Source organism: Argiope bruennichi, chromosome 7 (assembly GCF_947563725.1).
Source record: "Argiope bruennichi chromosome 7, qqArgBrue1.1, whole genome shotgun sequence".
NCBI classification, from domain to species: domain Eukaryota; kingdom Metazoa; phylum Arthropoda; class Arachnida; order Araneae; family Araneidae; genus Argiope; species Argiope bruennichi.
In genome coordinates this window covers 119,815,438-119,842,495 of record NC_079157.1, presented here as the reverse complement: position 1 = coordinate 119,842,495, position 27,058 = coordinate 119,815,438, and the positions used below count along the sequence as shown (strand labels likewise).

The 27,058-nt window shown below is 26.7% G+C and overlaps 1 protein-coding gene across 5 annotated transcripts in view; it reads left to right on the top strand.

Moving 5' to 3' along the window:
* The window catches only part of LOC129975781 (talin-2-like), a 108,635-nt gene extending 82,283 nt beyond the window's left edge, over positions 1-26,352 (top strand). For 4 of the 5 annotated variants that reach the window (XM_056088996.1, XM_056088997.1, XM_056088999.1 and 1 more), the window contains exons 30-60: positions 41-124; positions 648-875; positions 1,697-1,816; positions 1,908-2,105; positions 3,151-3,290; positions 3,460-3,553; positions 3,670-3,759; positions 5,017-5,139; positions 5,227-5,370; positions 5,595-5,756; positions 6,407-6,547; positions 6,663-6,844; positions 7,687-7,819; positions 8,047-8,148; positions 8,604-8,774; positions 9,284-9,430; positions 9,514-9,618; positions 9,740-9,859; positions 10,306-10,452; positions 10,749-10,918; positions 11,012-11,195; positions 11,926-12,051; positions 15,255-15,371; positions 17,810-17,995; positions 18,382-18,486; positions 18,835-18,940; positions 19,360-19,487; positions 20,193-20,318; positions 20,412-20,474; positions 20,642-20,824; positions 22,911-26,352. In XM_056088996.1, the coding sequence (XP_055944971.1) occupies positions 41-124; positions 648-875; positions 1,697-1,816; positions 1,908-2,105; positions 3,151-3,290; positions 3,460-3,553; positions 3,670-3,759; positions 5,017-5,139; positions 5,227-5,370; positions 5,595-5,756; positions 6,407-6,547; positions 6,663-6,844; positions 7,687-7,819; positions 8,047-8,148; positions 8,604-8,774; positions 9,284-9,430; positions 9,514-9,618; positions 9,740-9,859; positions 10,306-10,452; positions 10,749-10,918; positions 11,012-11,195; positions 11,926-12,051; positions 15,255-15,371; positions 17,810-17,995; positions 18,382-18,486; positions 18,835-18,940; positions 19,360-19,487; positions 20,193-20,318; positions 20,412-20,474; positions 20,642-20,824; positions 22,911-23,168 (4,383 nt within the window). In that variant the 3' untranslated portion in view covers positions 23,169-26,352. Of the gene's footprint in view, positions 1-40; positions 125-647; positions 876-1,696; positions 1,817-1,907; positions 2,106-3,150; positions 3,291-3,459; positions 3,554-3,669; positions 3,760-5,016; positions 5,140-5,226; positions 5,371-5,594; positions 5,757-6,406; positions 6,548-6,662; positions 6,845-7,686; positions 7,820-8,046; positions 8,149-8,603; positions 8,775-9,283; positions 9,431-9,513; positions 9,619-9,739; positions 9,860-10,305; positions 10,453-10,748; positions 10,919-11,011; positions 11,196-11,925; positions 12,052-13,488; positions 14,053-15,254; positions 15,372-17,809; positions 17,996-18,381; positions 18,487-18,834; positions 18,941-19,359; positions 19,488-20,192; positions 20,319-20,411; positions 20,475-20,641; positions 20,825-22,910 lie in introns of those variants that run through there. The other variant, XM_056089001.1, reaches the window with a different exon arrangement.
* Positions 26,353-27,058: the final 706 nt, after the last annotated feature.

Genomic DNA, 27,058 nt, shown 5'->3' with positions numbered 1-27,058 from the left:
TTTATATGTGTATTATATTTTCCTCTTTTCTCTTTAACAGATGGAAAATTCTGCTCTGCAGTTGGGAGCCATCTCTAAAGTTGTTGGATCTTCAATGGCCCAATTACTTACTGCTGCTTCTCAGGTAAAAATAAAGTTAAGATATAGATATATTTATTCATGGTTTATTATTTATATTTAAAATAAAGTCTTGGGGATAATTGGCAGCCTCCCTTCGGCTGAAAATAATTTTGCATTAAAATTGAGAAAACTTTAAAATCACCTAATCTATTATCATAAGATAAAGGGAAGCGCTGGTTAAATTAAATGATATGGGGAAAAAGGATCATAGTTTTATTTCTCTATTGTTTATTAAGTGATATAAAAATATTTTATTGTGGTTTTCATAAACATATAGATATGAAACATTGTGAATATTCTCAAACATTTTAAGCTTAAAATTTCTGCTAAATAGTTCCATTTAAAATAGCTGGTTCAGACACTCATAATTTAGAAATAAAGCCATTTTTTCACTTTGTTTATATGGAATATTTTTCATCACAATTTTCAATTGATTAAATTGAAAAATCGGATTGAATAAACTAGAATTTCTGTGTGCATTTTTGTATTACTTTTGACAATGGAAAACAACGAACAATTTTTTTTAGGGTAATGAAAATTACACTGGGATTGCTGCTCGTGATACTGGAAGTGCTCTTAAAATACTTACCAAAGCTGTACGTGGAGTTGCAGCAACAAGCAATGATCCTGAAGTGCAAACAAAGATTATTGATAATGCAAGAGATGTGTTGGATAAATCTACATTATTGATTCAAGAATCCCAGAGAGCTATGAATAATCCAAGTAACCCTGACATTCAACAGAGACTAACTCAAGTATGCATTCTGTACTCTCAGCCTTTATCAAATTCTATTTTTAAATATAATTTTGTTTTGTTCAACTTCCTTTCGTTTTAATCCTCGTTTTCAATGACTAATCACAAACATAAATTTATCTTTTAATGAAATGTCTGTTAAATTTTTGTTTGTTCATTTTTTTAATGAAAGTTTTGTTAAATAAAAACAGATTTTGATTGAAAATGTTTTAATATATGGATTGTGACTATGTGTTGATTTATATAATTTAATTAAAAAACGTATAAAAGTGCTTAAAATCATCTTTAAATATTAATTTCCACCTTAAATGGAGGGGAAGCATTTAAAATGTTGATATTTTTTCTGTTGAAAAAAATATTTTATACATATTCAAAATTATATCATTTACATGTATTCAAAACCTTTTTTATATTTTCATTGCTCTTTTAAGCATTCAAAATTCTAAATAAATTTCTATTAATTTAATATTGTTTAGCTAATGAAATTATGTAATTATAATAAAAGCATATTCATGCTAAGATTGTTGATAAATATCGATACCTGCCTTAACTAATGAATGCTACATCTGTATCACTTCTAAATAATGCAGATTTAGCCAAAATCTGATCTGTATTTCTAACAGAATTTTCATAAAATTGCAAGTAGATTAGAGAATGTAACTTTATATTACTTAAAGCTGAATTCAACTACGTGTTGTACAAAATTTTGTGTTTTGATTTGTGGAAGTTTGCTTTCATATATAATGCTTAATGCTACTACTTAAGCTATGCAAATGTGTAAGTTTTGTATGTTAATTTACTTATATACTTTTTAAATTATAGGTTGCCAAGTCTGTGTCAACTGCTCTTAATAACTGTGTCAACTGTTTACCTGGTCAGAAAGATGTAGATGATGCAATCAAAAGTATTACAGAAAGCAGTCAAATCCTAAATTCTCGTGATGTAAGATAATTATGAATTCCACAGGTTCTCTGATTTAATTAAAATGAAATGGTGCTTCATTTCATATATATTTTTTTTTCCATAAATTTAGTTCCCTGAAACAAATAAATCGTATGGTGAATTGCAAAGTAACCTGAGTAATGCTGCTGCAAACCTGAATGTTGCTGCTTCTGATGTAGTTGCCTCTTCCAAAGGTTCTCCTGCACAACTTGCCACTTCTTCCAAAAAATTTGGAAGGGCATTCAATGAGCTTATGGATTCTGGTGTTGAGATGATTGGTGGAACGAAAGTAATTTTCTTATATTTTTCATATTCAAAGCTAGATTACAGAGTAACAAATAAATATTAAGAAAATCTTAGATATATAGGAAATTTGTCAGATATGACATTAAGTTATAAACAAACATGTGAAATAACAAAAATTATAGAAGACTACAAAATCATATTAATATATTACTTTTCATTGTTTAAAATGTAAAGATATAATACCTATTGTTACCATTATTGAATCACATTAGTGTGCAACTACTTGAATCATGCATTATTGAGATGGATACTATGCTGGGTGTAGATCCTAATCATATATTTTATGAGAACTGAAAAATTATTTCAAAAATTTTTATTTACTGTGATTTTAAGTTTTAATGAATTTTCTTATGTTTTAATTTTTATGAATAATTTAAATTCATTAGGTCATTTTGGTTGATGCTATTTTATTGCATTATGTATAAACCAGAGTTTTCTTTTATAAAAATATATTTAACTTTTTGTGTTAAAGATATTGGGACTAAAATCTAAAATGATATTTAAACCACTTATTGAAAACACTTTATACCTTTATGCATCATTATATTTGAAATCCTTTCATTTATAGAAACTGATGTTAATCTGAGGAAGTAAAATATTATTTCACTTTATGAAATTATGATTAGTTTCTTGTTCTATGATGGAAATTGAAAATAGATCAAATGGTAGTTGATCCTATTTTTAAGTAGTTATACCTATAATTTTGCTATTTTTTTATCGGCATATTAAAAGAAATCAAAATATTGATCTGTTTACATTCTTTCTGCATTTTCTGAGTAGTAAGTTTGCATAGTAAGCCTTTTCAGTATAAATTCTAGCTTATTCTAATTTTCTATGTTTAATAATTTAATATCTTTAAAATTTCAGGCTTAAAATTAGAATCAAAGATCTTAATAAATAATTGCTAACTAGATGTCTTTTTTCATTTTAGTAACTTTTATTAATATTAGAGAGCAGCTTTCTCAATAATATATTTGTTTATTATATTCAAATTGTTTTTTGAATTTGAATTATAAAATAATTTTTAGGATACTGAAATACGTGGATCTATGGTTGTGAGCCTAAAAAATGTATCCATGGTATCAAGCAAGTTGCTTGTTGCTGCAAAATCTGTTGCAGCTGATCCTGGTGCACCTAATGCTAAAAATCAACTTGCTGCTGCTGCTAGGTATGATGTTTCTTCGTCAAAAATACTACTTAAATTATGTATTGTTTACAGTAAAATTTCAAATAATAATAATGTTAATATTAAAGAGCTGAATGTCTTAATTTCATTGTGTATTATTTTTATTTGTGAGAATTTATATATTTTTACAAGAATTGGATTTGATTTGTAGGTCTGTGACAGAAAGTATTAACAATCTAATTAATGTCTGCACATCAGCAACACCTGGTCAAAAGGAATGTGATAATGCCATTAGAAATATTCAGGTTTGTGTTTTAATTTAATTTATTTATTTTGTTATATTGTAATTGATCTTTTCAAAGTGTTTTTAATTACTTAAAACTGTTATATTAAAAGCTATTACCTTGTTGAATATTTTTAGAGTATGAGACCCTTGTTAGATAACCCAGTTGAACCAGTCAGTGATTTAAGTTACTATGAATGCCTGGATGCTGTTACAGAGAAATCAAAGGTAATGTGGTTTTTTTTTTTTTTTTTTTTAAGTTGTAGTAGTAGTACTAGTATTAGTAAAAATTCAAAATTTCATGTCTCAGTTAATAATTTTATTTATTATGACATTATATTTAATATACAAAATCAAATTTATTACTAATATTGAAAAAGTGTAATTATTAATAATGAATTTTGTTTAATTATTAATTATTAGTGGATAAATTAGAAGATTTTAAAATATTTGTATTTCAATGGAATTTTTCTGTCTTTAAGAGATATATGGGGACTTAAATACCTTGTAGTTATTTGTATTTTATCAACAACAAAATAATTGAGTTTTTCAAATCTGCTAAATTCAAGTTTAAATAGATATCAACTTTCATTACTGAAGATAAACTTGTGGATATTGTAAATGTCTTTTATTCAACTGCCTTTCCTTTTGTTTCCTCGATTGCTGAAAATTTTCTACAAGCATTTCAGTAAACTTATGTTCCTTAGGCTTCTGAAATGTAGGCAAGCTCTTTATACTATCATACCTGTTTGATTTGGGGAAAAAATTTATCACTACAGATGAACTGATTTTGTCTAAGATCATGACTGTATTTGGAGTAGTTGTACCTAAAATGCTTACATGCAGTTATTTCTAAATATATGCTATATAACAAATAGAAGATGCCTTTCAAGAACCTGCATTATAAATATATCTTTGTATAATGATTAAAATTTTGTGCATTTACCATATAAAATGCCTTGTCACCTATAAAATGTTTGGTAGATTATAGCTATACTTCAAATGTTTTAACTGAAAAGAGATAGAATTATTTTTTAAACCTTTGTGTTATTGAAATTGCAAATGTCAGCTGCCACAATATTAGTCACAAGAGTTCACATAATAAGATGATTTCTGAAAGTAGAACATATTATTATTTTGAGAACAAACAATAACGAAGCAGTTTTTTTAATATTAAAATAATAGGTATTTATTAAAAAGGATGGCAGTATTATGTTAACTATAAAAATAAGTAATATAATTTTAATTTATTGAAAATATTATAATTTTTTCCTCAAATAGTTATTTTTCCTATCAATAAGATCTATAAATATAATATGTTCCCATGATGTCCAGAATGCTGAAAAGTTTCTTGCTGGATGAAACATACTATTATATTACCTCTCAATTATAAATAGCAAATATCTGAAAGATATATAGATATCTCTATTATATATATTTCTATAAGTCTGTGCTCATTTATGTAAAATCTCTTTTTCATTTCAGAATTTAGGAGTTGCTATGACTGGAATAGCTAATTATGCTAAGGTAAATGACCAAGAGAATTTTGGATCATCTGTTAATGATGTCTCTAATGCAGTGTGTGGTCTTGTTGAAGCAGCTGCACAAGTTAGTTTCATTTCATTTATTTTCTTATTTATTTAAGAATAAAATTAGAAGCCTTTTATTGAAAACTAAACAAATTATATTTTGCAGTCTGCTTATTTAGTTGGTGTATCTGATCCCTCCAGTGTGGCAGGTCGACAAGGACTTGTTGATGTTAATCAATTTGCTCGAGCCAATCAAGCGATTCAAACAGCTTGTCAGCAACTCACTAGCTCTGCTAGCAAGAAACAGCAGGTAAATTAAGCTCCATTCACTATTATCCATTTTTTTAACAGGTTCTATGTTATTTCTATAATATAAATTTAAAGGTTTCGTAGTTTTTTTTTTTTTTTTTCAATCCTTTCCATTTTTTGATTATTAATCTAGTTTAAATGTTTGGATAATCTTGTATTAAAGGTAATTAGAAACAAAAGATGTTTATTTTTAACATTTTCATATCAATGAATCTTGTTTTATAGGTATTGGCTGCAGCTACAGTGATTGCACAACACACATCAGCTTTATGCAATTCTTGCAGGATAGCTTCATCAAAAACTTCCAATCCAGTTGCTAAAAGACATTTTGTACAGTCTGCAAAAGATGTAGCAAATGCTACTGCCAATTTAGTGAAAGAAATTAAAGTTAGTATTAAAATTTAAGAGGTTTCAATTTTTAATATGCATAATAAAAAAAGTATATAATTTGGTTTTTAAAAAGATAAATATTTAAGTCATCAATAGTGGAATTTTCTAATATAAAGTGTGTGTGTGTGTGTTTTAAATATCATAAGCTATTGGTTGCAATTTACATTATTGTGCTTCTTTTCTTTCTGGAATTTTCATATAAGTTTTTCATTTTCATGCAATTAAAATTCTCATGATTTCAACTTGATTCTACTATTCTTTTCTTAATCTGTCAATTAAAGAATTTTAAGCTGATATCTGTTCTTAATTTTCCAGTATATCTAACAGATAATTTAATTCCTTTTTTATATTATAAAATTTGAAAAATTATTAATTTTTTAATAAAAGTGATGGAAAATAATCATTCAATATTTATTAACTCAAATACTGAATTTTCAGCAATTTTTGAAATCAATATTCTAATACATGATTTTTTTTAATTTAAAGAGAATTAAATTTAATTAGAGAAACAATTTACTAATATAACCACTAGATATATTTTACATAGGAAATGTTTTTTATAATTTGTTTTAGGATTGCTTTTCTTGATCTTGTTTATTTTAAATATTTGAAAATATGTTAGTTTCATTTCAAAAATTATATTCCAGGCTTTAGACCAAGATCCATCTGAGAGGAATCGTCAGAATACATCAGCTGCCATCAAGCCATTGGTTGAAGCTGTTGAAAATCTTACAACATTTGCAAGCTCCCCTGAATTTGCAAGTGTTCCAGCTAAAATTAGCGCAAAGGTATGGAGCATCTTAATTTTTAAAAAAAATATTTGATATTTAATAATATTTGAAATGTATGAATGCTCTTGACACTGAACTTCAACTTATTATTATTTTTATTCTTTATTTACAGGCTAGGATTTCACAGGAACCAATAACTTCAGCTGGTAAGAGCATAATTGATGGCTCATGCAATATGATAATGTCTGCTAAATCATTAGTTGTTAACCCTAAAGATCCTCCAACTTGGCAAACTTTGGCAAATAACAGCAAAAATGTTTCCGATTCTATCAAGAAACTTGTTGCATCAATTAAGTAAGTTGATACTATGTCATTAAAAATTTCAACATTTTTTGCTTCGTTCTTGAGTATCTAGAATAACATTAATCTATTCTTAAAATATTTAGTGTCAAATTAATTTGCAGTTATATATGAAAAATTCTTCAAAATTGCCAGTTTCTTATTCATTATTAAATTTCCATGCATGTCTTAAAATGGGAGCTCCAAATAATATGTTGAAATACAAATAAGATTAATATTATTTTAAAGTAGTTTTTATGAAACTCCTTTTTCTTATTAGTGCTTTTACTATTCTCGTTACTAGTGAATCATATATTTTTTTCTGTAAAGGAAATTTTTAGGTTAACCAGCAAAATTTTAGATTATTATTTTTGAACATTGATATTTGTTTTCTCAGTCAGTTTTTAATTCATTCTAATATAAAGTAATTCTGATTTAAATAAAAAATATCTTAGTTTCAGAGAAAGTTTTTGGTTATTGTAATTTAGATATAACATGTTTGTTTGATAAGTTTTTAGAACTGTCATGGTAAAATTGGAGCAAATTAACAGAATTATTTCTTTTGTTGTAAATTAAAGAATGCTGTCATCATTCAGAATCAGTTTAGAATTTTTTTTTTTTTTTTTCAAAACCAGTTTAATTTAATCTTTTTTTACATGTTAAAGGTTTACTAGGAAGTATAAATAATTGCACTTTTTACTAAAAAAAAAATTAAATATCAATATGTATATATATATATATATATATATATATATATATATATATATATATATATATATATATATATATATATATATATATACATATATTATAATTATTTTTATCATAACTTATATATTTTTATTTATGAATTTTAGAGATAAGGCTCCTGGTCAAAAAGAATGTGATGCGGCCATTGAAAAACTCAGTACTTGTATTCGAGAACTTGACCGTGCTTCTCTCAGTATTATAAGTCAAAACTTGGTACCAAGAAATGATTACACTCTCAAGGTATGATATAAAATATTAATAACTTTTTTTTTTTCGCTGCTTAAGAAATTTGCTCATTTAGCTTAAATGTGGAAAATATATTTATATTTTAGATTTTTTTTTTTTTTTTTTTTTTTTTTTTTTTTTTTTTTTTGTTATTATAATTAGGATAAAATAATGTAGTAAAAATTATCATTCTATCTTTTTATCATTCAATCTAATAATATCTTGATTTATTATTTTAATAGGGTTATCAAGAGCAGATGGAAACATCTGCCTCTGAAATAATGGATAGAATAGACGGAGTAAGAAATGCTGCCAAAGGAGAAGCAGAAAAACTTGGTCATTTGGTAAGTTTTTATTTTCCATTGCTGTAATCATCCTTCATACAGTTGGAAAACACATACAAGATATATTTGTGAATTAATTTAAGGTTAATGTTGTAGTAAGTTGTTATATTGTTTTTTAATGAAAATTTTATAGAATGAGAAAAATACATAAATTCTTCCTCTCTTGATGTAAATGTCAGTTTTTCATCAAAAGTAATAGATTTGTACTTAAATTATGGATTAAAACAAATTAGTTAATATATTTGTTATCATATATTATAGCAAAAGTTTATTATTCTTATAGCTTACCATTGATGATTGAAGTATAAGGTATGACTTACGTAAATTTAATTCCTTTTCATAGTATTTAAATCACTATCTTTTAGCATAAATAAGATATAAAAAATGTATTAAATTTTATTTTTCAATATATTTGCACTTAAATTAATTACTTTTATTATTTAAAATTATTTCAGGTTACTCAAATGACATCATTCTTTGAGCCATTATGCCAAAGTGCCATTGGAAGTGCATCAAAGACACTCAACTCAAAACAGCAAATGGCTTTGTTGGATCAAACAAAAACTGTTGCAGAATCTGCTTTGCAACTTATTTATGCTTCAAAAGAGGCAGGGGGTAATCCAAAAGTAAGTTTCTTAAATGTGGTTTTAAAGTGTTCGATTATTTAAGAATATTCCGTTGTGGAATTTTACATTGAGTAAAATTAGAAAGAAATTTTTTAATAGCAAGAATAGATACTTCTATTTATTATTATGTAGCATTACTAAAAACAGTGAACATAAATAATTACTTTAAAATTAATTTGTTACAATATATGTGTAAAATGATAGAAATATTCATTTGTATATTGCATCATAAAACTAATTTTAGATTAGAATTTAGAAGTTTTGTGAAAATAATTTCAGTATTTCTTTTAGATTCTAAAACCATTGTCTTTTTTTCTATGTTATTGCAGTTATTTGTGAATTTCTTTTATGTCCCTCAAAAATGTGCGCATGGTTAATTTTTAAATAAAAAAAAAAATTCTATTGAATCCTCTTTTGAAATTTTTTTCTTCTGCAAAGAAGATAAGTTTATTTTTATTTGCAGATATTATTAAGCAAATGTTTTTACTGTATTAATTGTTATTTCGTAGGCTACTCATATTTACTGTGAATTAGATGAAGCAGCTGAAGGAATGAAAGATGCTCTGCATGACTTATTGCAAACCCTTGAATCTGCAGCCACAGAAGCTGGTGTTGTTACTGGACTAGTAGATACAATAAATAAATCAATTGTTAAGGTGAATATTTAAGATTTTATAAGCAAATAATTCTTATTTGGGAAGTATAAAAAAATATTAAGCTAGACTTTTTGATATTTTAGGTTGATGAACATCAAGGGAATGATATTTCTGAAAGCTCCTTTGTAGATTTCCAAACAAGGATGGTCACTAATTCGAAAGAAATTGCTAGAATTGCTCAAGATATGGTAAATATTTTAATAATATTTTAGAAAATATTAACTGATGGCCTTCTGTGAATGATTTTCATTCTATTGTTGATAAAAAGTTGAATACTTCAATCTGAAATGGCAATAAAATTTTATTTAGATTGTAAAATCAACCACTGATGCAGCACAATTGGGACCTCTTGCAGCCAAATTAGCTCATCTCTTTGCCAATGTTGCAAGCGATACTCGTGGTGCAGTATCCTCCACATCTAATCTTGATGTAAGTTTTAGTATGAATATATATATATATATATATATATATATATATATATATATATATATATATATGTTGAGTTTATCCTTTGATTATTGTTAATTTACAATACCTTATAAATCTGCAAAACTTTTATATTCACTGATTAAGCATATATATTTAAATTAATTTCTTGGAAAAATGTACAGAAAATCTTTTGTTAAAAATTAAATTAAAAAGAAAGTATAAAAAATGCAATGTTTTTAAATACATAATTCATTTCAGTGGATTAAAAAATCTTATTGTTGGTATCATTAAATCTAAATATAGCTATAGTTTTGCTGCAGTATTGTGTTATACAATTCTCTTGCTTCTAACAGCAAGAGAATTGTATAACACAATCATCATTTTCTTCATCATTCTTCTTCAGTCATCATTTTTCTTTTAAACATTTTCTTTCCTGGTTTTTACAGGTTGCCAACAGAATCAAGAGTAGTGTTCAAGATTTGGGTTCAGCTTGTATTGATCTAACAAAAGCTGCTGGCTCTTGTCAGAGTAATCCAACTGACACCTACAGTCAGAGAGATGTTGCCGATAATGCTCGAACTGTAACAGAAAAAGTTAGTATTTCAATTTTGACCTTTCATTTCCCTTCCCCCTTTCTGACTGATGAGAAGTACGCCATTGTTAGAAATATAATAACTTTCAGTTGAAAATTACTCTCAAAATTCTGTGCATTCTCATTCTTTTTTTTTTTTTTTTCCAGAGTACCTTTGTTCTTAAAACTTTGCCTTTAAAGACAACATATTTTTGAGTTGAAATTTGTTATATCATGTATTTTTTTATTCACGAAATAAAAGTTTTATTTCTATAATGTGATTTTTTTTTTTTTATACTTACAATGCTTTATCTTTAGGTGTCATTTGTCCTTGCTGCACTGCAAGCAGGATCAAGAGGTACTCAAGCTTGTATAAATGCTGCTAGCACTGTCAGTGGAATAATTGGAGACCTTGATACCACTATAATGTTTGCTACGGCTGGAACATTACATGCAGAAAATGAAAAAGAAACATTCTCTGATCATAGGTTGGTAATTTTTTTAAGAATAATAGCTACAAATTTAAAATTAGAATACTTTAATGGAAGAATAATGTTTTATATTAAATATCTTTTTTGTAGGGAAAATATTTTGAAGACCGCCAAAGCTCTTGTGGAAGACACAAAAACATTAGTAGCAGGAGCTGCTTCAAGCCAGGAGCAGCTTGCTGTAGCTGCACAAAATGCAGTCACAACAATCATACAACTGGCTGAAGTGGTAAAATTGGGTGCTGCATCTCTTGGTTCTAATAATTCTGATGCCCAGGTAATTGTTTTTTATATCATTAGCTATAATTGCTGTTGCAAAGTATTTAATAATATTTTAATTTCAATTTTTATTTGAATTCTTTTTATATTAGAAATTATGTTATTAAACTGTCAACCTAATCTGTTTTTGGAAAAAACTATATTAAAACTATGTAAGATTGCTTAACAGTGAATGAAGTGAATAATTCTTATCTTAGTGTGGTTTCAAAAACAAAAAACAGAAAAAATCCATTATATATTTTGCCTTATTTGGTATTATGTAAGGCCGTTCAAAAAGTATTTTTTAAATCATGAACATTTTTCAACTATGCTTTTCAACTATTTTACATATGCATAATGAGGAAAGCGTAGTTGATAGAAAATTGTCCCATAAAGAAGCAAAATTATTGTAGGATCTTTGGAAAGAGGCAGTGTTTTCTTGCTTAATGTTTGTTTTTTCTATATAGAGTATGCAAGCTTTCTTGTTATTCCCCATCTCAAATATTTTGTTGCTTGGGGCTATGAATTAGTAAAGATATCATATGTGGGTTGGAATGTTGACAATAATTAGATTTAGCTTATTTAAATAATGGATTGTTTATTAATCCTTTCAAATCATTGAAAGTTACTTAGACAAATATAATATAATTAGTTATATTGCTAACATTATTAAAGCAGATTTTTTTGCTATTTATTTTAATAACAAATAAATTGATTTCAATTTTGGGGATTTCTTCAATGTTTTATAGGTTCTATTAATAAATGCTGTGAAAGATGTGGCTACAGCTTTAGGAGATCTTGTACAAGCCACAAAAGCAGCATCTGGGAAGAGTATCCATGATCCAGCAATGATCCACCTTAGAGACTCAGCGAAGGTAAAGGATGACAAATTTTTTTATGTTTATATTTATCTATTTTTAAGATCTAAAATATTAGCAGTTATATAATTCAATAAATGTTATTGTTGATGGAATGATTTTATATGAACTATGGATGCAATTTGTTTTAATAGTTTTAAATATGCAACTAAACATTTATTTTTTAAAGTTTTTTTTTAATTACATGGAATATCTTCTTGAGTTATATTTTAAATATTTGTGTTTTACTTTATTTTATTGTGAATCTTTCTTGCCATTAAATGATGCAAATCATTCTTTGTTATGTTTTGAGTTTGAGTACAAATTTCATGACTTAGAAATCTATTTAAATGATGATTACCAAGTTATACCAATTACAGAATTATCAATTTCTTTTTACTATTCTTTCAAAATTTATGTATGTTATTTTATTTTGAAATATTTTTAATGTAATTTTTTAAAATCTTGTAAAATTTTTGGTTCTCATATTTGCTCTTTGAAAAGAATTACTCCCTTTTAACTGTATAGATGTTCAGGGTTTCTCATGTAAATGTGACATTTAAATTTAATTTTTTGTCCTTATAATATTCTTAGAAACAAATCATTAGATTTCTTTCCAGTAACCACAGTGAAACTTTTAAACTTATAATAAACTTAATAACAATTTGGTGCAATAATATCCTTAAAAACTAATTAATAAAATATTCTTAATTTTTATCATGTCTATAACTACAGTTAATTTGTCTCGAATCTCTAAACAGCTTTATTTTAATGATCATGAGGAATTATAATCATAATTAATATTAATAAGAAGTTAATGATTTAATGAGTTTAAGAATTTAATTTTATTATAGTTCAGAAATATTGGAAGGCTAGAGATCTAATGGCATCCTAGCCAATCTTCTGGGCATTTGTAATAAATAAATTTTATTCTTTAATAAAAAGTATAATTTTTTTTCATTGAAGTGACAGGTTTATTTGGTTTCTGTTTTCCCATCTTTTGTATTATTTGATTTCATTTCTTGTATAGCTGAAAAATATAAAAATAATACACCTGTACTAACTTTTAGATTATTTTAACCTAGAGCATGCACATTTTTCCATCAAATATTCTCCTTTATAATAATAAATTCCATCCTGTTATTATCTCTCGGAAATGGCAACTTACTTCTTGTTCAATATTCATATCTCTATTCCTTTCTTTCATCAGCATGTATTTGTCCAAGCTTTTCCTGCATGTTAAAATATATTGGGAGCAGAGAACACTGATGTTGCATCGCTGATTCGTCGCATGGAAGTAGATTTCTCCTCTAAGCTGTGAAGTATTTAAATAAGTGTGATCCTTACCAGAGAATGCAGTGCTTTGGATGCATGTAGCTAATGTCAACTAAAATTTAGTAATTTTAAGATAGACATCAGTGTTAGGTGACATCTTTGTTCTCTGTCTCAATGCAGGTTCTCGTCCGAGAGAGTTGTACCTCCGATGAGTGGAGATCTGATCAAGAGGATGAACTCATTCGTTTGCTTTCTGAACAATCTGAAGCAGTGGATGACGTGGATACAACACCCTTGCTTGTTCATTGAACTCGTTTTGTTTCGCCTAGTTTTAGAAAAATAACTTTATCTCCTGCTTGCAGTTGATGCTAAGATTCTTAGCAAGAATGTGTGAACTGCAACTTTAGAAACTGTTTCAAGGGCGTTTCTGTATTGCTTGTTTATTCTTGACTGCATGTTAACAGATGCAGAGATGGAAATCTATTTTTAGTGCAATATTTTTAATTCCTGTTGGGGATGAGGGGACTAAAAATATTTTTTTATGTTCTGGGATGTTTTTTGTTAATGCATAATCTGATAAATGGACCAATATATAAATTTTGTAACAAGCAGTATTGTTATGTCTTAATTATATATCTTCCTTATAAGTTAAACATGCTGCAAGTTACATTCTTAAATAAGCCATTACATTTTGGAAATAAAATGCCTGAATTTAAGAATTGGCATAAACATCCATTTTTCTTTCTTTCTTTCTTTCTTTTTTTTTTTTTTTTAAGAATAACTCATTAAAGAGTTTAAATCAATATATTTATAATAATATTTTTGTAAGATTAACACTGCCATTTCATTTATTATTCTGAACTACTCAGTTTCTTGAATTAAAACAGTAAGTAGTAGAACTCGTCATGAGTAATTAAAATTTTATTCTTTATTAATTCCAGTGTCCTAAACATTTTACTTAAAATTTGTCTGTAATTCTTCATTTTTCTCTAAAAAACACTTTTATTGATGCAGTACCTGTGTAGGAAAATGTCATAAAATAAAATTTTCAAACTTTTTTTTAAAACTGTTTCTTGCCAATTATATGATGAATAACCAAGTTGATAGAATAAGACAAGAAATTGAATGAAACTAAATAAAACCTTTAAAAAATCTGATCTTATTTTAATATTTAGTTTAAAGTAAAGTATGATAAATGGTTGCATATATACTATTCTTCTATTTTAGTCTCCCGACAGCATTCTATCTTTTTGAAAATATTGAGTAAATTCCTTTTTAAGTAATTAAAACTTAATTCTTGGAGATGAATATTTTGAATGGGGGAAAAAAACCATTTTAGTCTAGGACTTTGTTACTAGCATGTAGTGATTTATTTGTAAATATTTATATGTTTGCCATACATATCAGTTTTTTAATAATGTTAGCAGTATTAAATTTTGACTGTGATGAATCTGAAATGTTATATTGTATTTCTGCAAAGCCTGTAGTGTCTTTGTAATCTGTTACAATGATTGAGTGCAATATTGTTGCTGTTCTCATGAATTGAAAATTGCAATAAATTGCTTAGTTTATAATTGTGATTTCTTTATTTTGTGCAGTTTTGTTTCATTTGCTAGACTTTCCATAAAAAGTTAGTCAAAACTGTTCATCTTTGATTGTGCACTTAGCATTCTTGTTTTTTAATGAGAGCAACAAATTTTACCACTGGTAGTAGTTGATTAAAATTTCCTGGGGTATTTGTGAACTGAATGCATGCTCAAAAATTTATTTTGCTTCTGAATTATTTATTAAAATGGAATCCATACAATTTTTGCTTTAAATTCTTGTGTGCAACTTATGCAGAATACACTTTTGGTAAGTTTAACTGCAAATGCATGGTTTTTATTTCCGTAGCAAACGCTCAACTTTTGAATAAATCTTCATAGTATTTTCCACCCTTTCTCTAGGTAATGGTAACCAATGTGACATCTCTATTGAAGACTGTGAAATCTGTGGAGGATGAACATTCTCGGGGTACTAGAGCTTTAGAATCTACAATTGAGGCCATTGCTCAAGAAATAAGAGTAAGTTTTCTATTAACAGTTTGTATTTTGAATTAATAAAAAAGAAACAGTAACAATCTTCATTTATTACTTAATTATCTTCATTATAACAAAATTACTGATTTCCCTTTTTTACATTAAAAATTGAAACATTGTGGCTATTATATATAAATGATCAGACTTGCCTCTCCTCATGTGAAAACTAGAATAATAAAGTTGTAGCTTAGGTGTTGTACTACCACTAATATTTAATTAAAAGTCCCTAAATTATGGCCAATTTCATTATTCATGTCATCTGATTACAATGTAGCATGATGATTTCAATTTTTGATAGCTCTTAGATATTTTTCAAACTAACCTCACTGATAATACCAGTTTTCAGTTATAAGACAGATAAACCCTTTTAAAAAGGTGCATGTTTTTGTTTTTTCCTTGATACAAGAAAATTTACAAGTTCACATATTAGGCAGTTCAAAAATATAACTATGCCAAGTCTGGCAGCGTTTTTGCTATTTTATTACCAGTTCTGTAATTTGTAAGTTGTTAGGATCATTTAATTTCAAATATAAAAAATTAAATGTCACTTAAAATTTATTTTATATTATTAATCCTTTTTTTTTTTTTTTGAATAATAACTGGAAATATGAATGTTTTTTTTTTTTCTCAATGTTAATTATGTTTATATATTTTTAAACTTAACATGTTGGTATTATTTTATGTTTCAATTGTTATAAATTATTTTGATTTATTTTCTCTTCTTACCTATTTAGTATGTGATATTAATATGAAATTATCCATTTAAAAAAATAATAAGTAAGGTTATCTCTCTAATATGCGAAATAAAACAGTGGCTACTACGTGACCCCACCATCTATATGTATGGAAATTGCATTTACACAATGTTCTTAATCAATTGCTTTGTGTTTCTTTAATTGGCCAATTTTAAATTGAAAAAAGCATTCCCATTTTTTTAAAGATGCCATTATATAATTTGCGATTAATATTAGCTAATTGTAAATAAGAGTTTGCACTAAATTAATGGCAAATTATATGATCTTTTTTATTTTGATGCACTTGCACCACTTCCAAATTAAACTGTCTAAATATGTATGCATTCTTGTATCAATAAATTTTTCTCTTTCCTGAAAAGAATTTTATAAACAGATTCTACAAGATAAATCAGTGTTCTGATATCTAGGTTTGGAAACGAAATATTAATTAAAAACATGCTCTATGAAGGATATATTAAAATTAAAATTTACATATCACAACAATATGTATAATTTAGGCATTGTGACTTTGCTTAAATATATGTTAATGATAGTTATAAACAAAAAAAAAATCACTATATACATATTTTTCAATGAAGTAAATCTAGGTTTGAGTTTACTTTCAAAAAAGATTAAAGAGTTACATAAATTCTTCAAATATTCATATAATTAGCATAAATATAGCTGAAAACATATATTTTTCAATATTAATATACAGTACACTTTTGAGTATCCGGCCTAATGTGGCAGAAGGACTAGCTGAATAACAAAAAAGCCGAATAGGCCAGAGTTCTATGAATTAATTTCTTTGCCTGCCAATACCAGGAGACTAAGTTTTTTATACCAAATTCTCTGCTGTTGATACATATTTTCTCGCTATTTATTGAGTGCTAAGCCCTCCGTTTATCAAAATGTGAACACTGCTGTGGCTCGGTGAATCATAGAAGCAGTTGCAGATAATGTGTCAAGTTAAAATAAAAGGCTTTTTATTGGTAGTTTATATATGCTTGTATACTGCACTGCACGTTTCAAGAATTTGTAAAAGTAAGTTAAAGGATATAAAGTGCTCACATTTTAACATAAATTCTCTAAATGCTCAACTTAAATGCAGGTAACATAAACAAAACATTAACGTAAAACCCAGGCCTAATTCTTAAGAAAATTGGCTCAAATTGATTTTATATTTCACTGATAAATGATAACATAGATATGAAAAGGTAACACTAATATAAGAGTCAAAATTTGCAGTTTTTTTGTTTTGACGAAGTTTTTCATAGATGACTTAATATACATCTTGCCTTTCTCATTCAATTACAATAAAGTAAACTAGGCCGGATAGTATGGAAACCAGATATGCCTGAACCGGATATTCGGGAGTGTACTGTTTGTTTGATATTATTATGGTATCCAAAATACGACTTGAAATATTAATATATTACCATGAACATTTCAGCTCCAAAACTCTTTCCAGGGCAGTTTTTATTTCTCATCTCATGCTAAAAGTATTGACTTGTTTCTTAAAAAAATTTAATAACTTCACTGATATTGAAAATCTCTTTTAATCCCTTAGATTATTGCATGCCAAAAATGTCTTTTGTGCATGGTATTAAACTAATTTAGAACATGCTTCATTTAACTATAAAGCAAATTTACAGTATTTTAAAATTTATTTCAACATATTATCCATAGGCTTATGACTCTCCAGAGCCACCAATGCGTTCTGCAACTGCTGAAGATTTAGTGAGAGCCACTAAGCCAGTTACTCTGGCCACTGCAAAGGCTGTAGCTGCTGGAAAAAGCTGCAAACAAGAGGACATTATTGTAGCAGCCAACATGGGAAGGAAGGCCATTTTTGATTTACTTATGGTTTCAAAGGTAAAATTCACTTTTCAAAATATCTTCTTTTAGATTTGTAAAGTTTGTAAATATAATTTGGTTACATATTCTTTAGATGCATACAAAATTATTTCAAGTAATATTATTGCTTGCTTCATTAGATAGCAAATTTTGGCTCTAAAATTTCTTTAAAAAAATTAAGCCACATTTGAAAAAAAAAAAAAAAAAAATTATTTTGTGTGATAATAAAAAGGAAACAATTACTTGATAATGGAAATATAATTTGATTGTATATTTTAATTTTTCCTTCATTGGCATTTAAATTTTGGTACAGGACGGTCAAACTAATTCTAATACTAGCTTATTCTTAATCCAGCAAAATAATAATAACCCTCCCTCTGAATTTTTATATCCTTCTTTTTCAGGCTGCAGCATATACATCTGAAACTCAAAAACTAAAACATGAGATATTAGCATCTGGTCATAATACCGCTGTGCATTTTCGTGAGCTTCTACAAATGGTTCATCAGGTTAGTATATATGCAGAATATTTTAGATTGTTGTTGATTCTCAATAAATTATTTTACACCTTTTAGATGAAATACTATTTAATTTTATTTCTTTTAATCTTTCAGAATTATATTTAAAAAAAACCTACTTAATTTTCATAATTTTTCCATTACTTTTCTTTGTGCATTTAAAATTATCTGAAGTAAATTTTGCATTTTTGTTGCTTATTATGCATGTCTTCTATTTTACAATCATAAATACATTTTATTTACATTACAAAATAAAATAATCGAACATGATTAATTTTAATTTGTGAATTTTATTTAACATTTTTAATTTATATTGTGGTTTTAATCACTATTAATCAGGTAGTACAGAAGCCGACACATGAAAACAAACAGCAGCTGAGTACCATATCAAGGACTATTGCACAGTCTGTTCAAGAATTGGCATCATGCGCTGAGAGTCTCAAAGGTTTCAAGATTTTTCTTTTCTTCTGTCTATGAAATTCAAAGTGATTTTGCAATAAACTATTTTTTTAACCAGTTTTATGATATAGTTCACTTGATCTTTATTTTGGAGTGAGAATTCTTTCAAAACTTCATTTACTATTTTAAAAATTTACTTACATTATGGTGAATAATAAAGATTGCCTCAAAATTGTATTTATATATCTGCAAAAAGGAAATTGTAAGGATAATGGAAAGTTGACTTATGCAGGTTGTTGGCAGTTATTGATATGGATATAAACAATGGTTATATTTATAGAGAAAATATTTCATTTCCTCCTTTAGATATAATTTTCCTTACTTTATCTGTCAATATAAGTTTTTTTTTATTTCTTTTAAAATTAATTGATTTTTTTTTTTCTTTCTTTCTTTCACTTATTTTAGGTGCTGATTGGGAAGATCCAGATGATCCAATGATCATTGCAGAAAATGAGCTCCTTGGTGCTGCAAATTCTATTGATGCAGCAGCTAAAAAATTAGCCAACCTGAAACCACGTATCAGTAAACAACATGTAAGTTGCATCTTAACATTTATGGAATTGATATTTTGTTTGCAGCTACCCACGAGTTCCTTTCATATTGTATTTAGATCTACAGAGGAATGAATCCTTGGCCGTTAGATATGTTTGATATTCTTGGTTGTCTTTTATCATTTCAACCAAGAATCAGACATATACTAATGGTCTTGGATATTATCATCTGAAATCTGAAGAAATGTCATCCAGAGTTCATTCAAGATAAATTATGTTGATTTTCTCTGTATCCTTTGTTATTCTTTTAAAGTGCAAATCAGCATTAAAATATTGAGATTGTGGATTAAATGAGATTTGACATTGGATTAGATTTTCGTGGGGAGAAAAATAAATTAGTCAAAATGCTGAAAAGTTATTTTTTTATTATTATTATTATTATAAATATTTTTAATTCAGTGTATATTATATAATTTTGTGATTCAACGATCATTGTATTTTAAATTTTGATTATATTTAAAGTAAATTTAATATATTTAAAAACTGTGTTGGCATATATTTTTTTCATAGATGTTTATAGATTTTTATTTTTGAATTTTTACTTCGCATTTATAAATGGTTCCCAACAGTTTTCTCAAATATTAAATAATTAAAAATTGATAAATTTCTATGATTTGATGTCTCATCATTCTTTGAAGCTCACTTTTCTTATATTGTATTATTTATTGCAATTTATACCCTCTGTAGGAAGCAGATGAATCTCTGAACTTTGATGAGATGATTTTAGAAGCTGCCAAATCTATTGCTGCTGCAACATCTGCTTTGGTTAAGGCTGCATCGGCAGCTCAGCGGGAGCTTGTTGCAGCTGGAAAAGTAAGTTGATTTGTTGTACTGTTTTTGTTGTTGTTGTTTGTAAAGAGTAAAAAAAAAAAAAAAACGTATATTGTCATTTTATTATTTTTATAGGTTAGTTCTCATACCGTGTGTACAACAGATGATGGTCAGTGGTCCGAAGGTTTAATATCTGCTGTAAGTGAAATCATTCAATTCAATCAGATAGTTGCTTTTTTTTAAAGCTTATTTTAATATGCTAAGAATTAAGCAATGAGCATTTGATCCAATAGAACCTTTTCTATTTTCTCTGGTACTTTGAAATTTTTATTGATGTTCTGAAAATATTTATTTAATCTCTTTAGGCCAAACTTGTTGCTGCAGCTACTCACAGTCTTGTCGAAGCTGCCAACTCTTTAGTACAGGGTCATGCATCTGAAGAAAAACTCATCTCATCTGCCAAACAAGTGGCCAGTTCCACAGCTCAGCTGTTAGTGGCTTGTAAAGTAAAAGCTGATCCTGATTCTCAGTCCATGCATCGTCTACAGGTAAGAAATTTTTATTATTGGGCTGATTTCTTTTATAATTATTTGTAAGTTTATTAGTTGAAAAAATTCTACACAAATATGAAAGGATTGTAATTTTACTTTGTTCTATGTATTTACTTGAGTAATTCTGTTTAAAAATGTGATAAACAGATAGTCTCATTACAATATAATAGGTTGTAACTTATTGAAATTAATTCATAGCAAAAAAACTTTACATTGTGATATTATTTTATATATATATATATATATATATATATATATATATATAATGAAACTTGAGAATTTTTCTTTCTCCGCCATTCTTTGTACCAGACAAATATTGGATGTGTAAAGTATAACTTTGCTTAAATTGAAATATTTTTTGGATAACTTTTTTTTTAATATCATTACACTGCCTTTTATAGTCTAATTTTATTCACATTTAACTTTTTCATATTGGGAATAATTTTCTTTGGATAGATGAAATTGCAACTGAATTGCATAATTCAATTGTAGAATCTTCCAAGATTTAGAATCAAAATCCATTTTTTATAATTAATTCTATTGCATTGAAAGTTTATATTACATCTGTTAGAAAAGGAAATAATTCATCTTTTCATCATTAATTTAATATGTAAAATAGGTATTTTATGTGTAAGAAGTAAGTTTTGCATTCTATGTACTATATTGATAAACCTATAATTCCTTATAATATAAGCTTATTTCCGAAATAAATAATTGAGAAGTTAAATAAAATTATCTATTAATTGTCATTTTTTACACGGAACCTTGGCTACACTCTTCGTTAGATTATAGAATAATGCTCATAAAATCTTGACTTTGTTTTAATTTCTCAGTACTAATCTCAAGTACTGAAAATTTTCTTTTAATAATAAAGAATGTGTATTTTGTTGCATTACAAGACAAACCATTTGACAGAGAGCTATCAAATTTTGCATATATACACTTTGGAGTGAAAAATGTGCTCCTTAGTGATTTTTTTAATTAAAAAAAATTAATGAGATTTTATCTTTTTTGCAGCTACAGTGAGACATTAGTTCATGGAATAGGAATAAATATTAAGTTAATAGCCAAAGAATCAAAAAGAAAGATTAACTGAATCCGGCCCGAAGACTTTCTCAAGGGTAACCCTCGGGCAAGGATTCAAACCAGGGATTTTTTCTGTGAGGGGTCTGACTTTCGTCCAATAAACTGACCCCTCGTGACCCGAAAATCCCAGAAAATTGAGGTTTTAGAGATAAATTAGTATCACAAGATTAAAACAAGTATATTATACAAGTTCTTTTTGATTCTTTGGCTATTAACTTAATATTTATTTCTAATTTTGGTTAAGTTCATTTGTGTTTTAGTTGTAGCAGCATTAGCGCTCTCTAAATACAATGTATATTTTATTATATAGATTCAGAAAAATTATATAGGTGTTTTTGCACATTGTTTATTTATGGATTGTTGGTTTCTTCATGGAATAGGTTAAGCTTTAAAATTTGAAATACTGTCGTAATGAATCCCCATATAGTTATTTTCGCGAATTCTGGCGCAATCTTTTATTTTTAAAAAATGTTATTGTTTCATCAAATATTTAATTACAGGATTTTTTTTCCATAAGAAAGAAACATTTTACTAATTATCTGTGCAATTTTTGCATGACGAATTGAAATGTAAAATTGCATTATCACAAAAGAAACAGGTATTTTGAACAGATTATCCAGAATAATTGTTCTCGGATATTATGGGACTCTACTCCAATGGATAGGTTCTGTTAGATATAAAATGAGCAATACAAATATAAAGCTTTTAAAAAAAATCTCATATCTTTAATGTCTTTCACAATTTGATGCTTGAAAAAATTAATTGCGGAAATCGTGTGCATCAAGTTTTGCATAAAAAATTTAATTGAAATTGAACACAATCAATACCTGATGATAAACTAACTCATTACCAAATGTGACTAGTTAATACATGCAATAAGTATAAATTTTATGTGTAATCTGTTCTAATATTTCTTTATAATCTTTATTTATCATATTTTTCTAATCTTGGTATGGGTTTCAATCCAAATTGATTTTTTGCTTCTTCTCCCTTACAGCAAGCTGGAAATGCTGTGAAACGAGCAACAGACAATTTGGTTCGTGCTGCCCAGCAAGCCATTGAACATGATGAAGAGCGAAGTCTGGTTATAAATAAACGAATGGTGGGAGGCATCGCTCAGGAAATTGTTGCACGAGAAGAGATCCTAAGGAAAGAGCGAGAACTCGAGGAAGCTCGAGTGAAACTAGCTGCTCTGAGGAAAGCCAAATATGGAAATAGATCTCCTGATGAGTACCAGGGATATGGTTCTCAATGAGTGCTTCCCAAATTTTTTGTATAGCAATGACTTTTTCAGAACATATTGCTTCAAAAAAGAACACCTGCTTCCTCTTAAAATTATTGTCTTTAAAAGAAAGAAAACCATTTGCCTTACCAGAGACTGTTATATTTTAGCAAGGCTCTATCTTTTGTACAAAATTTGCATATAAATCAGATGACTGGTTGAAATGGATAATCTGAAAGAATTATTATAAATATTTTAAATATATATATATTATAAATTAATAATAATATGCACATGTATAGTGTTTTTAAATTGATGTAAATTCTTGTTGAAGTGTATTGTGAACTGATTGTTCAGAATAGAAAAGTGCACTTGTTAAGTATATATGCCTTGTTATTATATTCACTACATCACCAGTGATAAGTTTGTATATTAATCATATCAAATAGTTATGGCTTTTTTATATGTAAAGCCATAATGTTTCTCTCATTATGACCTGGTTTGTAATATTCTCTGAAAAAATAGGGCGGTTTTATTTTGTCTACACATTTTTTAAAGCAGTTCTTGTATTTTCTTTTAAGGTTAAATAAATCTGTGTTTAAAAAAATATTTATTGTAAAAATGTAAGTATTTGTGATTAATTTTGCTGTTGATTGATTTACGGATATATTAAATTGCAAATTTTTGCAGATCAGCTTATTTTGTGGAAATTATCTTTTTTTAAATAATATTGCATTGTTTTTGATGGAAATTGAAGATGAATGTCTCAAAGCAATATTCTGTGTGTAATGGGTTTTTTTTTTTCCTGCCTTTTGCCTGAAGTTTTTAAATTGTACTATTCACTTATCAGTTTTGTACTTAAATTTGCTTTGTAAACGATTTTTATCCTTAACGAATTCTATAATTTAATTTTCGTCCATTTTAATCTATTTTCATTACATTGAAAACCAGGTATATATGAAATTAAATTAATTTTTCAAACAGTAATATTTTACTAGTCGGATTATAAGCAAATGACCCCACTGGTGTTTCTATGTGGAAATATTTTAATATCTTGGTGCTATATTATAAGTCTCACAATATTTTCCTTATTATTTTTATTCACAATTTTTCAGGGAGTGATTTTGTAATGAAGGAATTTTGCATATTTCAAATATATTTCTAACAGTTATATTCTTCTTCAGGTATGCAATGCCTGATGTTGTGCTTTTATACTAACTCAATCTTAAAATGGTGTGCTTTTATTACACATAGTTTTGATTCTTGTAATATGTACTATTCATATGTTCATAGCTAGTCTTGAGTGCATAATACCGTTTGTCTCTTGAGTTTTAGATATTTATTTTGTTCTCCCTGGATTTTAGAAACATGTATTTTCAAAATTTTCATTTTTAAGAAGTTGCTGTGCCTTTAATAAAATGCTATTTGCTAATATTTAATGCAATTTTTAAATTTCAGAATATTCTTCACAAAACTCATATTTTTCTACCAGTTGTCTCTGTTTGCTTAAATGTTTATACATTCCTTGGTTTTTGTTTTGTTTTATTTTATTTTAAGATTTTTATAAAACAAATAGTATCTTTTATATATATAAATAAGGACAGTTCTTCATTAAAATAATAAAAAATAAATATCATTGGTGACTTTATTTAGAGGTTGTACTTATACATAAAATTGATATATTTAGAAAAAAGAAAAAATCCCTTTTTTTTTTTTTTTTTTTTTTTAGAAAAAAAAAATTATGAAATATCTCAATATTTTTAGAATATCCAGAAACATTCAGTATTAAGATTTTAAAAATATATGTATTAATTTCAAAAATAATTTACTTCTATTTTGTAACTTTTTTGCTTTAACTTAAATGTAGAATATATTGATCTGAACAAATCATGTTTAAAAGTTATTTTAAAAAGAAAAATCAGATGGTTTGATTATTTTAAAGTTAAACTGTTGTTCTGGAATAATAAGTTAGAAATAAAATCCATAATACCTGTTATGGTTATTTTATAGTTAATTCATATGTCTGTTACAGAAAATGCTGAAACATTGTATTATGTAGTTTTACCTTTTTTTCAGTGATTTTTTTCTCATTTTATGAGGAAGCAACATATTTTAATATATATCTGTCAATACAGCATTTTATTATAAATGCTACTATAAGCTGTTAATTAATTTACCTGTGTCAGTATTGCATATTTAAACAAAAAATGTTGAACTTCATGAAATGAACTGTCAAAGGTTACTAAAAAGTCAAGTGCCAATATTTAAAATATGCAATTTTTACTAATAGGTAAAACTTAATTTTGAAGAATGTGGAATTTTTTTTTAAAAAAAATTATGGTAGCAATATCATTGTGTTCAAGCGCATTTGCTTCAAGTTCTTATTTTGTGGAATATTTTAAATGAAGGAAAATACTTCTATCAAGTGCATTTATATCTTTTTGTGAAAAGTTGATTTATTTTAAATGTCATATCATTTTTACTATCTCTTCATACAATGTGTTTAGTGATGCATTAAGTGCCATGTTCCATATCTTTATTTTCATATCTAAATATTTTATGTTAATTGAATTTTGATCTCTTTAATTTTGTGGAGTTAAAAAGTAATTTGATCTCTTACTATTTTTTTTTTTTTCAATCTGAATTCAAGAGATACATTTAGTGACAAAACTAGTTGTCAGCTGATTTTTATAAATTGTGATTGTCTTGAAATTTGTAACTAATTTCGTGTTGTGCAATATATTTTTTCTGATAAAAGTAAAGCATTCATGCCCTGCTGTTTCGTCCAAAATAGTAAAACCACAATGTGAATATGTAACAGGTTTTTGAGAGTTATTCTATATATAGTTACAAATGTTTTTACATGACATGACTATTGAATAAAATGCTGCACAATATTGCACAATATGCTCTTAACTTTATTGAAAAATTATTCTATTCTTTTAACTAAAATCAATGTAAAATAAAAATTAATTCTCAGAAAAAAACATCATTTTCATTTATTTAATTTCCGATGAGTTTCAATTGTGTAAAACCCTTCCCCTTTTCTGTAAAATGTATTAACCAACACCTGAAGATATATGCCTATATAGACCGACTTTTAGCCGAATAGTCATACTTCAGAATTGTTTGTCAAATTTACTCATGAAAAATGCAGTAAAAAAATATGTCTACATTGGTGGAGTGCTTAAGAATAAAATGATTTGTTTCTTTCCAATGTTTTTTTTTCTATCCTTATTGTTTACAAACACACCAATCAGAACTGAACGATAATTTTACTAACAGAAAAAAAAATCATTTACAAATACAAAATGAAATCTGCTTTAAAATAAGAAAAATTCTGCTATGAAATCAAAATTGCATTAGCTCCTCATCTATAATAAAAAGAAAAATCGCTTATATGCTGGCTCAATGCTTAACTTGTAAAATAGAGAAAAAAAATGTCCCTATCAATTTTATTCTTTATTGCATTAAAAGAAAAATGCTTCAGGGGTATAAACTTTTTTAAAAAGATAGTATTAATGAATTTTGGAAATTTTTGTGGCAAACAGTTTCATATACATCAAGCTGTTTAAGAAAAATGCCGCCTTTCTCTTTTTTAAAAAATTTTTTGAAAAATTACAAGAGGCATGTGTACATATAATGTATCCAATAGATGAATTTCTCGTGTTTAATATTATTTTTGAATTACAGAGCATTTTGTTGAATGTATGAGGAATTTTAAAAAAATGTTAAAAGTAAATATTGGCAATAACGTTCATAACAAGTCGCCTATAGCATCATTCCTTAGTAATCCGTGTCCATACTATTTAAAAATAAGCGAAAGGGTGTTTTATGGAAATAAAGTTCGATACTTCATAATTCAACAAAAAGATTTCCGTGAAGAGGGCAAAAAATAATTATTGCAAAATACGTATTTAATT